Consider the following 16,864-nt stretch of genomic DNA (forward strand, 5'->3'; position numbering starts at 1 on the left):
GGTGACCGCCCCCCCACCAACCCCCCACCCCCCAACTCCCACGGCGCAGGTATGCTGTTGCCCAAACAACATACCAAAATAAACGAAAGTTTTAAATAAAATTGAAGAAAAAACTCTGTAGCTTGCAGTGTGCATCCTCTCCTGAGGGCACTTTTTTCTAAACTGCCTGTGGAAGGGGGCATAGAGGGGAGGAGCCAGCACACCCAATTGAAGAAATTTAAAGTGCACTGGCTCCTTTGGACCCGTCTATACCCCATCGTACTAATCTGTCCCCAATATCCCTTATAGATACTAGAGAAAAACAGTTTAAAACAGTTAAAGAGCCAAGGACTAATAACAATTTATGTTAAAAGAAACATTATATTATTGTTGCAGCTTCAATAAAAGCTGTTGCCAAGTCTCCCTGCATTACCCACCCTTCAGTAGATTGCCCCTTTCTTTCTCTGTTTGGTTCCCTTGCTCACATGTAACCTAGCATGCCCTAATATAGCTAATGAAGAGGACTGCTACCAGCCTGGGTGTAGCCGGTAGCAACCAAACTAACACAAAGCTACATGGTCAAGGAGGGAGTCAGATGCTCAGCCTAAACCTTGTCGAAATTGGCCACCCATGCATGTAACAAAATTGGGCAGTATCCAAAAGTGAGCAGCACGGCAGGTGTAATAGCATTACCGCCACCCACACTCCAAAAATATACACTGGTAGGTTAATTGGCTCCCAACAAATAATGTATCCTACTGTGTGCAGAACAGATGGCCCAAGCTGTTCTTTATGGGGGAGACTCAACTGTATAATGGGCGCCCATTGTTTTATCACACCGTGTAAAATGGCTAAACCCGACTGGGTGGGATGCAAAAAGTGCCATTTGGGCACCCAAACAAGACACTTTCCGCACATTTCTGCTCACCACCTCAGGAGGCGCCGAGCAGAAATGTTAGCACGCTCATCGGCAGAAGCAATTAAATAGCTGCCAGCGTGGGCACAGGTGCAGGGGAACGCGATAACAATTGAATCGCCCCCTTTGATTCTTTGATCCTGGATTTCTGGACTAGCAGTAAAGTGGTCAGCTCTACTCCTGTGTAATAATCCTCTCACAATTCAACAGTGAGGGGAATCCCCCAGTATCAGGATGTGGTATGGATTCCCCGGAAGGCATGGTCAGGACCAGACGGTCCAAAAACAAGGAAAGCAGAATAGGGGAATTCAGGTGCAACCTCATACAGTTATATGGACTGTACACAGATTGAAAAGAGATAATATTCTGCAAAATGATATCTAGCCTACACACACTACTACATATGGTACAGGTTACAATGCTTTGCTTGCAAGTGCATGCAAATATTCTAATGTTTTATTTAAAGCACAAGTAAGTTATCAACCTACCTGCTATTTTGTATGTACGTATGTATGTAAATAAATAATTATTGTTTAACATTCCTATATTTTCTTGTCTACTAACCTTGGGAATGGGAAACCGTAATTGTGCAATCTGCAAGTCACTCACAAGGGGAACAGTGATACGATTTGGAAGAACCAGGTAGTTGGATATAATATCCAATATTATTGTATCTGAGACACCACTGTCAAAGAAGGAAACCCATTTCATTAATAGAGATGCACATTGCTAGGAACATTTACTGCATTATATGCTTCATATGACCAACTTCCTGTTCTGTTTTGTTAGATCTAGTGTTGATAAGGAGCCTACTGGAAGAGTTGAAGGAAATATTTAGCACACGGCTTTTAAAAAATGAGCACACAATTGAATATGCCTCTAAGGTTTTTTTTTGTGTATTTACAGTATATAAATACACACACACACACACACACACACACACACGCGCACACACAGACACCAGTGTGTATAGTGTTGGTCACAGTACTGATATAGGAACAAAGAAGATCCATATAATGTAAAACATTACTAATATGCAGAAATGGAGTGATATAAAGCAGTTTAGAAGTAATCGCTGGTATGCACTGCAGGCCTGCCTGGCACTGGAATGTACATATCGATTCTTTAAATTATGGTTAACATAGTTAATGATAAAGTTTAGTGTGTGTCCTAGTGTTTCCTATTTAAGTGATAGGCTCCCACTTTCTTTGCTATTGGTTTGTGAAATGGCAGTCTCCACTCTGTGAAGAGTATGGGTACACTTCTGATAATGTAGTTGGTTCAACCAGCATATTCTGAGTTACTTATATTTTGAAAATTGAACAGGACCACAATAGGGATAGCTGTCGACCATCAATGACTTGAAATCATCGATGATCTATGATAACTATTTTACCATCGATGGGGGAGAACCAGATGGTTTCCACACCATTGTTGATACAGAGATATTGAATATTATTGAATATTATTTTTTTTTCTCCAGGGTATTGGGACAGAGCATAGCTCCGCCCCCTGACATTAACAAAGCAATACAACCGGGCCCTGACCATCTGTGGGTGAAACTATCAATGGTTCTCTTATGGACGGTTTTACACCATCAAGGTTATCCATCAATGGTTCCATCAACGGTAACCATCGATGGATAACCCACCGAAGGTTATCCCTAGGCCCCAGTGCTAACAAATATTAATAAACCTGATCTTCATATCAAGGATGCAATTTGCTATATACAATACGGATGTAGTCAGGATCCTGGCAGTCAGAATACCGAAACTGGGATCCCTACCGACATAATGCCGGAAGCACCACCCCAGCTATTCCCACTCCTGGGTATCCATGACACCTATTTAGTGGGAATAGAACCTGTGGCGAGCGCAGCGAGCCACTGAGCCCGCATCATGTCGCGCTCACCGAGCCCACAAAGGGCTTCGTTGCGCTCCCCCCCAGCCAACATTCTGGAGGTTGGGATCCCGGCGTCGGTGTTCTGACTGCCGATATCCCATACCCAAACCATACAATATGGTGACAATCTATACACAGAGGCAATATAGTAAATTCTGAACTTTTACTCAGGACCTGTCACAGCCACTAGGTGTCAGTAAAGCATCCAGAATACCCTAGATCAGGGATGGGGAACCTTCGGCCCTCCAGCTATTGTTGAACTACACATCCCAGCATGCCTTGCAACAGTTTTAGTATGGCCAAATAGCAAAACTGTAGCAATGCATGTTGGTATGTGTAGTTCAACAACAACTGGAGGGCCGAAGGTTCCCCATCCCTGCCCTAGATCCACAGGGTTGTCCATCCTGGTGCTTTACTTATGGAGAACACTGAGCTACTGTATTTACATTATATATTAATGAAGCAGATGGCACCTTACATTCTTTGCACCTTAATCCTAATGTAGAAATGCATTATTAACCAGAAAATATGTAAGACCATTGTGGTCATGGCGATGTTTGAATAACTGATCTCCTTTGTAGTGTTCTTATCAATACACAGCTATTCGAATAATCGAGCATTCTTTGTAAATAAATAAATGATTACCCTCCACAGCACACTAGAAAGCAGGTGGTTGTCTCACTCGCATAATAAACACAGGGGTAACAATTCTTGAAAAATAATCACGTAGACATATGTAAATGTAAAGCTATAAAGTAACAAATCAACATGTCTTGGTTGATCAGAAAACATGGCAAATAAGAATAAGCAGTATTTGTGTATCGGGGACTGTAATAATTATCACTGATAATGGAATCAGAGTCCGTTTTAGAGACTTCTACCCCATTTTATGCACTAAAACACAGGAGACGACGCCCTCCACAGGCGGGTGGGTTAAGATTACTCTCTCTAATATAGCGAGTTAATTTCAGATTAACTATTACCTAGACAACAAGGCAATGAATATTTAGGAATAATGATTTGCATGCTTTGATCCATTGTGACATGGACATGCTGTTCCTAATGCAACGCTATGACAACCCCCTATTGTACGTGTGGCTGTGTAATGCTTCAGAAATATTACTATTGGGATTAACGCTACATCAGGGCCGTAACTAGGATGGTGCAGATGGTGCCTTGACACCGCACACTTGTCCTGTGGGTGCACCGCCGGCCTATGTATGCAGCATCAGCTGTGCACAAGCGCTGGGTAGTCAGTGTCATCCTCCGAGTGCTCCGCCCCCGTCGTTCTCTCCTGCAGTGTCTGAACTGGACTTCCGGGTACAGGAGCTGGCTGCTGAGTGCTGCAGCGCTGCTCTTCAGGATAAGGCTCACGCAAACCACACAAAGTTGCTCTGGTGAGGGAGTACGCACACACAGACACAGAATTATCCCTGACACTACACACTGTGTGGGGGAAGGGGGCAGGGGGAGAGGAATAATTAGGAGGATGAATAAGGTGTAAGGGCTCTACCTGGCATAATGTGTATAAGGGGTTCTACTGTGGTGTGATGTGTGTAAGGGGCTCTATCATGGCATATGTATAAGGGGTTCTTCTGAGGCATATCGAGTATAAGTAGCACTACTGTGTGATGTAACATGTATAAGGGGTTACTACTGTGTGGTGTAATGTTTATAAGTGGCACTACTGTGTGATGTAACATGTATAAGGGGTTACTACTGTGTGGTGTAATGTATGTAAGTGGCACTACTGGGTGATGTAACATGTATAAGGGGTTACTACTGTGTGGTGTAATGTATGTAAGTGGCACTACTGTGTGATGTAACATGTATAAGGGGTACCACTGTGTAGTGTGAATTGGTACTATTTGGTGGCCACGCCCCTTTGCTATAAAGCCACAATCCTATATTTTGACGTGTGCCTTCAGTGCGCACTGTCCTTATTTTAAAATTGGGAGGGGTGGAGGGAGCACCAGTTCTCTTTCTGGCACAGGGCACCACAATATCTAGTTACGACTCTGCGCTATATGTAAATTGCTATTCAGATTTTACACAAACTGTTCTAGTACAGGTAATGATAAACTGAGGAGCTCTTTAGCAACACTGATATCACCATAGCTGTAAGTGTCTACTAGCTGCTTGATCAAGTCTGGACAGATTCACTACCTGAAAAAGTATTTCTTCAAAGCAGCAGCCACCACAGGAACACTTCCATCAACAAATAACCGGATTGGATTAATGTGGCAGCTATCCAATGATATTTTCATAACCCTAGAGCAACGTAGCTCTTTCAGGTTCTCACAGGAACATTATTATTTTAGGTAGACAACTTCATATATTGACAAAACACCCATTTTCTATTATTAGTGTATTCTGAGAGGCAATTAAAATGACCGTAATTTGGAAAAAATGTCATACTATAAATGTATTAAATAATGTGTTATTAAAACGAAATAAAGTGGTATTGTATTTAGATTTGTCTATATGTGCAATCTAGATTTTATCTAACATGTCTTACAGCAGGTAGAAGCGGTCATGTCTTACTCGTGTATGTGGTACACTGCGTTTTGTTCAACTTGCTAGGGAATTTTTATTGTGCCTCCAGAAAATAAAGTGAGAGACTACAATTATACTTTGTCATGGGATGCGTTTAGTTTGCCGATCCTGGCGGTCAGGATACCGACGCCGTAATCCCAACAGCCGACAATGCCGCCAGCCAGAATCCCAGCACAACAGGACTATTCCCACTTGTGGGTCTCCACAACACCCATAGAGTGGGAATAGATCCTGTGGCTAGCGCAGTGAGCCCCGAGCCCGCAAAGGGACTCTCTGCGCTCGCCCGGCTGCTGGCATTCTGGCTGGTGGGATGCCGCTGTCGGGATATTGACAGCCGGCATCCCTCACACCGGTAAATCAAACTGAATCATTTGTCACAGCAAGTTGTTATAGCAGCTATCTAGCCACAACATTTCCTTTCAGGTGATGATGAATATTCAGTTGTAAGTTTCTGCTTACTTGAGACCAGGAATATCCAATAGATTGGTAAGACCTGTCCAGTTAATATCTAGTAGCTGAAAAGAAAAGAAAAACAATGACAAAATAAAAACTGAAAACTTGAACTGACAAATAAGTAACACAAGTATCTTAGAAAAGCCGAAACGCCAAATCAGGGACTGAAGTATAATTTCATATGAGCTCCAAGTTCTGCTTTGCTGGTGTAATAACATACCATAATTAGCAATACATGCACATTTAGCTCATGTTCTATAAACCCAATTACATGTTCAAAAAGGAGTTTTCAGTCTTAGAATAGTTTAATAACTGGTTATACAGACATATGGCTAAAAAGCACAGAATAAAGGATGAGAAATAAAATGTATATAGTAAAAGTTGAATGAGGTTGCGCCAATCCCAAATATTACCATTTAAAATGTATATCCCTTTGAACATTAGAAATAGGAAATGCAGCTTATTTACGCACACGGCTGATCACGGACTTCCCAGTCAGCCCAACCACACACACACACACACACACACACACACACACACACACACGTAACAAGCAACACTGGAGTACAGTATCAACTATACAAACGTTTAAATTAACCATTCCTTAAACATAATGCTACATTAGCAGGAGAGGTAACTGCATGGCAGTTGTAGGCTCATGCCCATGGTAATAGCTGACAGAAAATAAACGACAGTACTTTCTTTTTGCCTTGTGTTCTATTTATTTGGTTATGTTTAAAGGGCCCTACACATTAGGCGAACCGCGGCCGAGCTGCCCGATGGCCGATACGGCAGACGGGCGACCCGGCGGCGGGGGATAGGTGACGGGGGGAGTTAAGTTTCTTCAGTGTGTGGTGCCTACACACTGACCGATATGAACAAGTTCTCGTTCATTAATGAACAAGAATGTTCATATCGTTCAGTTATATTGCCTAACATGTAGGGCCCTTAAATGTTGGTTTGAGTATTCAGTCTTAAAAGTGGGTTACAGGAAAACTAAATAAGGTTGAGGAGGGAGGAAAACAGAGGGGGTGGGGGTATAGTTGCATCAACAAGGATTCACTTGGCCTCATGATATGTTCAGTATACGGAGAGAAATATTACTGAATAGCAAATAAGTTATCTCCTCCGTGTTGTGTAGGGGGACGGGGGTGGTGGTGGGGGGGGTTGGATCGTTTCAGTGTGCAGCAATCTTTCCTTTTGGGGAAGGGGGGGGGGGGGGCGGTGTAACTTTTCAGTGTGCAGCAATCTGGCATTTTCTGGCATTTAGGATGTGACTTATCAGCTTATGTACATGTTTGGGAGTGTTCGGAATGGGGTGAGGAACTAAAGAATAGATAGGGAGTCTGGCATGTAAACACTTTGAATAGCCTGAATGGTGGCTCTCCATCCATACAGTAATTGCTTTGGGAAATGCCACCAGATGTGGGACAGTACCTTCAGTGCAAACTTTTAGGCTCTACTTACTGTATCACAGGCCAAGATAGGAAGACTACCCTGAGCAGGCCTATGTTGCGGATTGAGCCATAGTACATAGAGAAAAAATTACTGGGCATTGGCTTTTATAAAGTCTCTCCATGCATATTATCATATTTCTAGTAGATCAGGTGCTCATCTGCCGTTGCATTTTAAAGGCACTAGCTGGGACTTTGATGGGTAAGGTTTGATAAATGCAACAGGACGCTCCTCACTACATGGGTTTCATTCCCCCCGCTCCAGCTCCCATCCCTGCTGGCATCGGAAAGTGTGTATGCACTTGCCGTTACCGGCACCCCGCCGCCACCAATATCGGCGCCGCCTCGTCTAGTGTGTACTGGGCTTTAAGCTATACAAACAGGGAAGCATAGAATTTGAGGTACAAAATACCTGATGGGATCATCTCATCAGATAAACGGATGGTTGGCGTCAAAAGCTTAGGCAGACCACGATGGATATAGCACAGTCCAATGTGATGCAGCCATGCTCCCTTTTCAGTGCCGCGCCACAACAATACACCATATCATAAAGTTGAAATGTTTGGAGATATACCAAACAGCACAGTACCAGGTACAGAGAGCAATGTTGTTGTTATTAATATCATATTACAGCCTGGAGATCAGACAGCAGGAAAATGATGACTCATGTACTTTACGTTTGTGCCGTTAAGATCTCTTTCCACTCTGCCAAGTGACAGGAAATGCCAATCCACTAAGGCAAACGTCACGTTCTTGTTTTGGTATAACTGTAAAGACTGCATCATAGCTGTAATGCAGGCACTGGCAATCTATGGCTTCAGCTGTTGCAGAACTGCAAGTCCCATCATGCATGGACAAGGCATGATACTGTATATATGTGTACACATGGGTGTGTCTCCCTCATAGTAGAAAACATTCAGTAAGCCAAGCATTGGCAGAATGATGAGCAGAAGATGGGGGAATGGGGAGGTACATATGCTCAGAAGCTGCATTTTACCATCTATTAAAGCGCTTCATGCATCTCGGAGCATAACAAATAGAATACACGGAGTCTAATGATTCCCTGCATTCCTTTTTGAAGTATTCAATGCGTAGCTAAGATTGTACAGCACAGCGTGATCTATTTTCCACGCACATATGAACTGTGAATGATCATTAATTTACAGGTTCTTTTCATGTGGTTTTCAAGTGTTATGTTCCTTAACAAACAATTAGTAAAAGGAATGCTTTCTTAATCCGAAATGCACTGAAAAGTCATGAAAGGCATTTCTCCAAAGTTAGGTTCCGTAATAAAATAAAAGCATATAGTGTATAGAGTAAGTAAATATAGACTAAGCGCTCCTGTTTTCTTCATTTCCTAGAACTACACAAGGTCGTTTGTGGGTAATTTAGCACACACCCTAAACCGACATATGCCACTTACTTAATGATTTAGGAAACATCTGTGGTCACAAGCGACTGAGACATTATACAAAGCGGTCCCTCTCAGAAGACCAATACTCAGTTAGTGTATGTCGTAGATGCTACACGCATTAACATTGCCTATATGTATTTGAGTGCTTTTCTTCTATATCATATGTCGTAATGTCATACACTACACTGAATGTTCATTTTTATGTTATCCCCATCATTCCCTCTCCGCACCCAATGTTAGGATGAGCCTCACCATCATTCCCACTCCGCAATATGTTTCAGGAGGAGTCTCACCATCATTCCCTCTCCGCACCCAGTGTTAGGATGAGTCTCATCATCATTCCCTCTCCGCACCCTGTTTTAGGAGGAGTCTCACCATCATTCCCTCACCGCACTATGTTTTAGGATGAGCCTTACCATCATTCCCTCTCTGCACCCATTGTAAGGATTAGACTCACCATCATTCTCTATCTGCACCCAGTGTTAACATGAGTCTCACCATCATTCTCTCTCTGCACCCAGTGTAAGGATTAGACTCACCATCATTCCCTCTCTGCACCCAGTGTAGGGATTAGACTCACCATCATTCCCTCTCTGCACCCAGTGTAAGGATTAGACTCACCATCATTCCGTCTCTGCACCCAGTGTAAGTATTAGACTCACCATCATTACCTCTCTGCACCCAGTGTAGGGATTAGACTCACCATCATTCTCTCTCTGCACCCAGTGTAGGGATTAGACTCACCATCATTCCCTCTCTGCACCTAGTGTAGGGATTAGACTCACCATCATTCCTTCTCTGCACCCAGTGTAAGGATTAGACTCACCATCATTCCCTCTCTGCACCCAGTGTAAGGATTAGACTCACCATCATTCCTTCTCTGCACCCAGTGTAAGGATTAGACCATGGGTCTTCAACCTGTGGCCCTCCAGCTGCTGTGAAACTACACGTCCCAGCATGCCCTGCCACAGTTTTGCTAAAACTGAGGTAATGGCATGCTGGGATGTGTAGTTCCACAGCAGCTGGAGGGCCGCTGGTTGAAGACCCATGGATTAGACTCACCATCATTCTCTCTCTGCACCCAGTGTAGGGATTAGGCTCACCATCATTCCCTCTCTGCACCCAGTGTAGGGATTAGACTCACCATCATTCCCTCTCTGCACCCAGTGTAAGGATTAGACTCACCATCATTCCCTCTCTGCACCCAGTATAAGGATTAGACTCACCATCATTCTCTCTCTGCACCCAGTGTAAGGATTAGACTCACCATAATTCCCTCTCGTAATATGTTTCAGGAGGAGTCTCACCATCATTCCCTCTCTGCACCCAGTGTAAGGATTAGACTCACCATCATTCCCTCTATGCACACAGTGTAAGGATTAGACTCACCATCATTCTCTCTCTGCACCCAGTGTAGGGATTAGACTCACCATCATTCCCTCTCTGCACCAAGTGTAAGGATTAGACTCACCATCATTCCTTCTCTGCACCCAGTGTAGGGATTAGACTCGCCATCATTCTCTCTCTGCACCCAGTGTTAACATGAGTTTCACCATCATTCCCTCTCTGCACCCAGTATAAGGATTAGACTCACCATCATTCCCTCTCTGCACCCAGTGTAAGGATTAGACTCACCATCATTCTCTCTCTGCACCCAGTGTAAGGATTAGACTCACCATCATTCCCTCTCTGCACCCAGTGTAGGGATTAGACTCACCATCATTCCCTCTCTGCACCCAGTGTAGGGATTAGACTCACCATCATTCCCTCTCTGCACCCAGTGTAGGGATTAGACTCACCATCATTCCCTCTCTGCACCCAGTGTAGGGATTAGACTCACCATCATTCCCTCTCTGCACCCAGTGTAGGGATTAGACTCACCATCATTCCCTCTCTGCACCCAGTGTTAGGATGAGTCTCATCATCATTCCCTCTCCGCACCCTGTTTTAGGAGGAGTCTCACCATCATTCCCTCACCGCACTATGTTTCAGGAGGAGTCTCACCATCATTCCCTCTCCGCACCCAGTGTTAGGATGAGTCTCATCATCATTCCCTCTCCGCACCCTGTTTTAGGAGGAGTCTCACCATCATTCCCTCACCGCACTATGTTTTAGGATGAGCCTTACCATCATTCCCTCTCTGCACCCATTGTAAGGATTAGACTCACCATCATTCTCTCTCTGCACCCAGTGTTAACATGAGTCTCACCATCATTCTCTCTCTGCACCCAGTGTAAGGATTAGACTCACCATCATTCCCTCTCTGCACCCAGTGTAGGGATTAGACTCACCATCATTCCCTCTCTGCACCCAGTGTAAGGATTAGACTCACCATCATTCCGTCTCTGCACCCAGTGTAAGTATTAGACTCACCATCATTACCTCTCTGCACCCAGTGTAGGGATTAGACTCACCATCATTCTCTCTCTGCACCCAGTGTAGGGATTAGACTCACCATCATTCCCTCTCTGCACCTAGTGTAGGGATTAGACTCACCATCATTCCCTCTCTGCACCCAGTGTAAGGATTAGACTCACCATCATTCCTTCTCTGCACCCAGTGTAAGGATTAGACTCACCATCATTCTCTCTCTGCACCCAGTGTAGGGATTAGGCTCACCATCATTCCCTCTCTGCACCCAGTGTAGGGATTAGACTCACCATCATTCCCTCTCTGCACCCAGTGTAAGGATTAGACTCACCATCATTCCCTCTCTGCACCCAGTATAAGGATTAGACTCACCATCATTCTCTCTCTGCACCCAGTGTAAGGATTAGACTCACCATAATTCCCTCTCGTAATATGTTTCAGGAGGAGTCTCACCATCATTCCCTCTCTGCACCCAGTGTAAGGATTAGACTCACCATCATTCCCTCTATGCACACAGTGTAAGGATTAGACTCACCATCATTCTCTCTCTGCACCCAGTGTAGGGATTAGACTCACCATCATTCCCTCTCTGCACCCAGTGTAAGGATTAGACTCACCATCATTCCTTCTCTGCACCCAGTGTAGGGATTAGACTCGCCATCATTCTCTCTCTGCACCCAGTGTTAACATGAGTTTCACCATCATTCCCTCTCTGCACCCAGTATAAGGATTAGACTCACCATCATTCCCTCTCTGCATCCAGTGTAAGGATTAGACTCACCATCATTCTCTCTCTGCACCCAGTGTAAGGATTAGACTCACCATCATTCCCTCTCTGCACCCAGTGTAGGGATTAGACTCACCATCATTCCCTCTCTGCACCCAGTGTAGGGATTAGACTCACCATCATTCCCTCTCTGCACCCAGTGTAAGGATTAGACTCACCATCATTCCCTCTATGCACACAGTGTAAGGATTAGACTCACCATCATTCTCTCTCTGCACCCAGTGTAGGGATTAGACTCACCATCATTCCCTCTCTGCACCCAGTGTAAGGATTAGACTCACCATCATTCCTTCTCTGCACCCAGTGTAGGGATTAGACTCACCATCATTCTCTCTCTGCACCCAGTGTTAACATGAGTTTCACCATCATTCCCTCTCTGCACCCAGTATAAGGATTAGACTCACCATCATTCCCTCTCTGCATCCAGTGTAAGGATTAGACTCACCATCATTCTCTCTCTGCACCCAGTGTAAGGATTAGACTCACCATCATTCCCTCTCTGCACCCAGTGTAGGGATTAGACTCACCATCATTCCCTCTCTGCACCCAGTGTAGGGATTAGACTCACCATCATTCCCTCTCTGCACCCAGTGTAAGGATTAGACTCACCATCATTCCCTCTCTGCACCCAGTGTAGGGATTAGACTCACCATCATTCCCTCTCTGCACCCAGTGTAGGGATTAGACTCACCATCATTCCCTCTCTGCACCCAGTGTAAGGATTAGACTCACCATCATTCCCTCTATGCACACAGTGTAAGGATTAGACTCACCATCATTCTCTCTCTGCACCCAGTGTAAGGATTAGACTCACCATCATTCCCTCTCTGCACCCAGTGTAAGGATTAGACTCACCATCATTCCCTCTCTGCACCCAGTGTAGGGATTGGACTCACCATCTTTCCCTCTCTGCACCCAGTGTAGGGATTAGACTCACCATCATTCCCTCTCTGCACCCAGTGTAGGGATTAGACTCACCATCTTTCCCTCTCTGCACCCAGTGTAGGGATTAGACTCACCATCATTCCCTCTCTGCACCCAGTGTAGTGATTAGACTCACCATCATTCCCTCTCTGCACCCAGTGTAGGGATTAGACTCACCATCATTCCCTCTCTGCACCCAGTGTTAGGATGAGTCAGAAAGAAGTAAAAAAAAATTTTTTTTAAATAAATGAAAGCATAAAATAGAAAATAAAACTACACATAAATATACACGTTGGGTATGCGTGAGCGCTGCCGGGATGCCGGCAGGGGGTGCAACAAGCTCCTTGCGGGCTCGCCACAGGTTATATTCCCAATCTATGGGTGTCGAGGACACCCATGAGTGGGAATAGTCCCTGCTAGTGGGCATGCTGACTGCCGGGATTCAGTCGGTAATGTGATCCCGCCGGTCACATAACTACATCCCAAATATACAGGATAAAGTATTTAATCACAGAATCTGAAGCTGTTAGTCTCTATTTTAAGTGTTCTTATATCCAGTCCTCCTGTATCCCAACAAGTCAAGTCATGTTTTCTGGATTTTTTTAATCATGTACAGGTAAATTAATCTATTTAGCTGGGTCTGTAATTATCTCACTTGCTTGAAAAAGAAATCCTGAAAGCATGACCTGTTGAGGGTTCTTGAGGACTGGCAGTAAGAACCACTGTTCTACCTCATCCAAGTTTTCTAAGAGTTGCAATAAATCTTTCTATCAGACAGTGTCAAAACCCAGAGAATTCCTATCTGGATGTATCTCTCCTCTGCTAGTAAGCTCAGGCTCCTCTCCATACAAAGTCATGCTGCTTTCCTACAAAATGAAGAATTTACCCCACCACAATGACTAATATCTCTCCACACATCATAAGGCTACGCAACACTTTCCAAACCGGTGCCAAGCGTATCTTAGCATACACTACAACAGTTCCAAACAAGAAGTCGCAGGGATCGCTCAGACGAATTTGATAAAAATGTAAATTATTATTAAATTAGTCAACATTGCCTTATATGGCCAGAGAGGTCCTGCAAACACACCAGGGACAACAAGGAGATCCTCTGCCAATTATTCTGTGCTGGAAAATATGAGGGGGACAAAAATCCTGTCTTATTAATGTAGCCAGCAGATTCCACTGTCCTGCACAAGGAATAATCTGCTTTTATTTCCATCTATATGCCCACTAGTTTATATATCATGTCCTAGCAGGCTCTATAGGTATGCATGACCTATGTACAAGTTATGTTATTTAAATATTGAGGTATTGTCATTATTATAAATAACATTTATTTATTTATTTATTATTTATTAACAGTTTCTTATATAGCGCAGCATATTCCGTTGCGCTTTACAATTAGAACAACAGTAATAGAACAAAACTGGGTAAAAACAGACAGACATAGAGGTAGGAAGGCCCTGCTCGCAAGCTTACAATCTATAGAACATTGTTAAAGCTTAAAACTTAATTGAGAAAATGCAAAACACTTGAGTTGAAAAGTTGCAGTCTCTATCTGCGGGTTATGATGAGGGTATCATGACTGTGGGTCGGCACCACTTAGGTCGACACTCATTAGGTCAACAGTGAATAGGTTGACACAACCATTAGGTCGACGTGAACATGGTCGCCATGCAAAAAGGTCGACTTGAGGTTTTTTTTAAAAAAAACCTTTTTTAACTTTTTCATACTTTACGATCCACGTGGACTATGATTGGAATGGTAACCTGTGCCGAGCGCAGTGGTAGCAGAGCGAGGCACCTTGCCTGAAGCTCGAACGCCATGCGAGGGGACACGGTGCACAAACTGGGGTTCCCGTTCACTTTACGAAGAAAACGACCCCCCCCCCAAAAAAAAAACATGAAAAACTCAGTCGACTTTTTTTATGTCGACTTTGTTCATGTCTACCTATTTCTAGTGTCGACCTAGCCACTGTCGACCAATCGGTGTCGACCTAGACACTGTTGACCCCGAGTCCCACACCTATGATGAGAATCCCTTAGCACTTACATGTGCAGGGGAATATGAGGCTTAAAAGGACATTATACAAAGACATTACGTACTCTAAAACAGGACTGCACTAATTCCAGGTAGCCAATGTTCCTTAAAACTTACTGCTGATGCTTCAACTTTCTGAGCCATATCTATTGATGTCAGTGGATTCATTTCTTCCATGGGTCCTTATAATCTTGTACCAACTAGTGTCAGACTTCATGCATTTATTCATTGGAACCCAATTATTTAGGTTACGGATCAATAGATCTACATAAGTAGGTCTACAATCATTAGGTCGGCACCATATGGTCAACAGTTAATCGGCCGACACAGACAAAATGTCGACATGGTCATTAGGTCAGCCTATGAAAGGACGACACAGGAAAAACTTGACATGTACAAAAGGTTGACACATGACTCGGCATTGGGCAGGCGTGTCATCAGAAACGGGGGCGGGTTTGAGGCGACTGCATGTGACGTCACTGTGACCTGGAAAATGACTGCCTTGCGCCTGCCTTGGGCTACCACAAATCAGCGATGCAATCGTAACTGAATTGCAATCTCATCGCTGCCGGCCATTTAGATGCTGGGCGGTCCCCAGCATGCAATTTTGTCATTAGCAATTTTGCTAAGACTGCAAAACTGCTAATGAAGCTGAATGAGGGCCAATATGTCTTGTACCCAGCGTGTACCCAGCTTAACAGAACATTCTGCTGCAGATTACCTCCAGAGGCTGACTGCAGTGTCCTCCAACGGAAAAATAATTTTCTCCATGTTTGCTATTTTATCTTAAACATATTAAAGTGTCATAGTCCAAATATTTTGCAATAAACAGCAAGAACATATCCGAAATTCTACAGCAAGTCCCACACCCCAAGGTCAAGTATCAACCTGTAAAGGCCATAACTGGAGTCTGAAAGGAAGATCTGTGTACCTTGAGAGACTCAGAGGCAGATGAGGTAATGTACCAACCAATAAGCTCCTGTGATTTTTTTCCAATACAGCCTCTAATATGGCAGAGAAGAGCTGATTGGCTGGTACTTCAATATCTCTCTCCAAGGCTTAGTATATATGCCCCTTAGAGCCACAACACCAAACAAAACAAAGTAATCAGCTACTGTATAAAATGGGTGCTACATTCTGACAAGTTCTACTGTCTCGGCTTTTGTCAAGACAGCTGTTATATGGAACTGACAAAGTCGGCAGTACAGTAGCTGTAATCTGTTATGTATATCGAGGGAAAAGAAAATTGCATAATAATGTAAATACGTATACCAAATTTTGTCTAGTGTGAGACATAACCAGAAAATGTATTTAATATTAAATGCAAACTGGAACGTTTATTTAAAGTGGAAGGATTATTTATACCCCTTTCATACCACCAGCTATAACCCGGGTTGCTGTGCAGTCTGAAGGGGGCCAGTTGAAATAATCGGGTATTTCAACTCAGGTAGCGACCAGGGATGAACACAGTTTCAACCCGGGTCGTGGTGCGAACAGGTAAGCCAGGTCGATGAGACCTGACACCCGTTCACACTATAGGAAGAGATGGCGCTTGGAGATCTTATCTATAAGCACCGCCTCTGCATGCGCCAGTGGTGAAGTCGCTGCCGTCTGATAGGGGTCTCTTGCCGGGTTGCACCCGAGAAAGACCCGTGTTGCGACCACGAAAACAGTCTGAAAGGAGTATTATTGATTCAGATCCTGAACTGCATATATTAAATGATCATCCCTAGAAACATGGCAGCATGCAGGGAGCATTTGTTTTTATAGTTTTCAGTTGTAATCAGAGCTAATATACTCTAGTTAGTCTTAGTGATATTGTAGGTAGAGTTACTGGTATTTTAAATATTCACACATAAGCAAATCTAATACAGGGCTTAATTCTGATGTAGGTGGAGTAGAATGCTGCAAAGTACCGATGTTCAAAGTAGATAAGAAGCAGACAGTCAGCGATTGACAGTCTGCTGCCATTTGGGGATGGGAACGGGGCAACGGCCTCTGTATCCCAAAATGGAGCCATGTCGCCTCCATTGTGGAGAAGGGCCTCTATCTTGTATCAAAGGGTC

The 16,864-nt window shown here is 44.0% G+C and overlaps 1 protein-coding gene across 5 annotated transcripts in view; it reads right to left on the reverse strand.

The window, feature by feature from the left end:
- The window catches only part of ESYT2 (extended synaptotagmin 2), a 269,954-nt gene that overhangs the window by 79,312 nt on the left and 173,778 nt on the right, over positions 1-16,864 (reverse strand). For all 5 annotated transcript variants that reach the window (XM_063921918.1, XM_063921916.1, XM_063921915.1 and 2 more), the window contains exons 7-8: positions 5,813-5,868; positions 1,460-1,580 (exon numbers count right to left, since the gene is read on the reverse strand). In XM_063921918.1, the coding sequence (XP_063777988.1) occupies positions 1,460-1,580; positions 5,813-5,868 (177 nt within the window). The remainder of the gene's footprint in view (positions 1-1,459; positions 1,581-5,812; positions 5,869-16,864) is intronic.

Source organism: Pseudophryne corroboree, chromosome 5, assembly GCF_028390025.1.
Source record: "Pseudophryne corroboree isolate aPseCor3 chromosome 5, aPseCor3.hap2, whole genome shotgun sequence".
In the NCBI taxonomy this organism is placed as follows: domain Eukaryota; kingdom Metazoa; phylum Chordata; class Amphibia; order Anura; family Myobatrachidae; genus Pseudophryne; species Pseudophryne corroboree.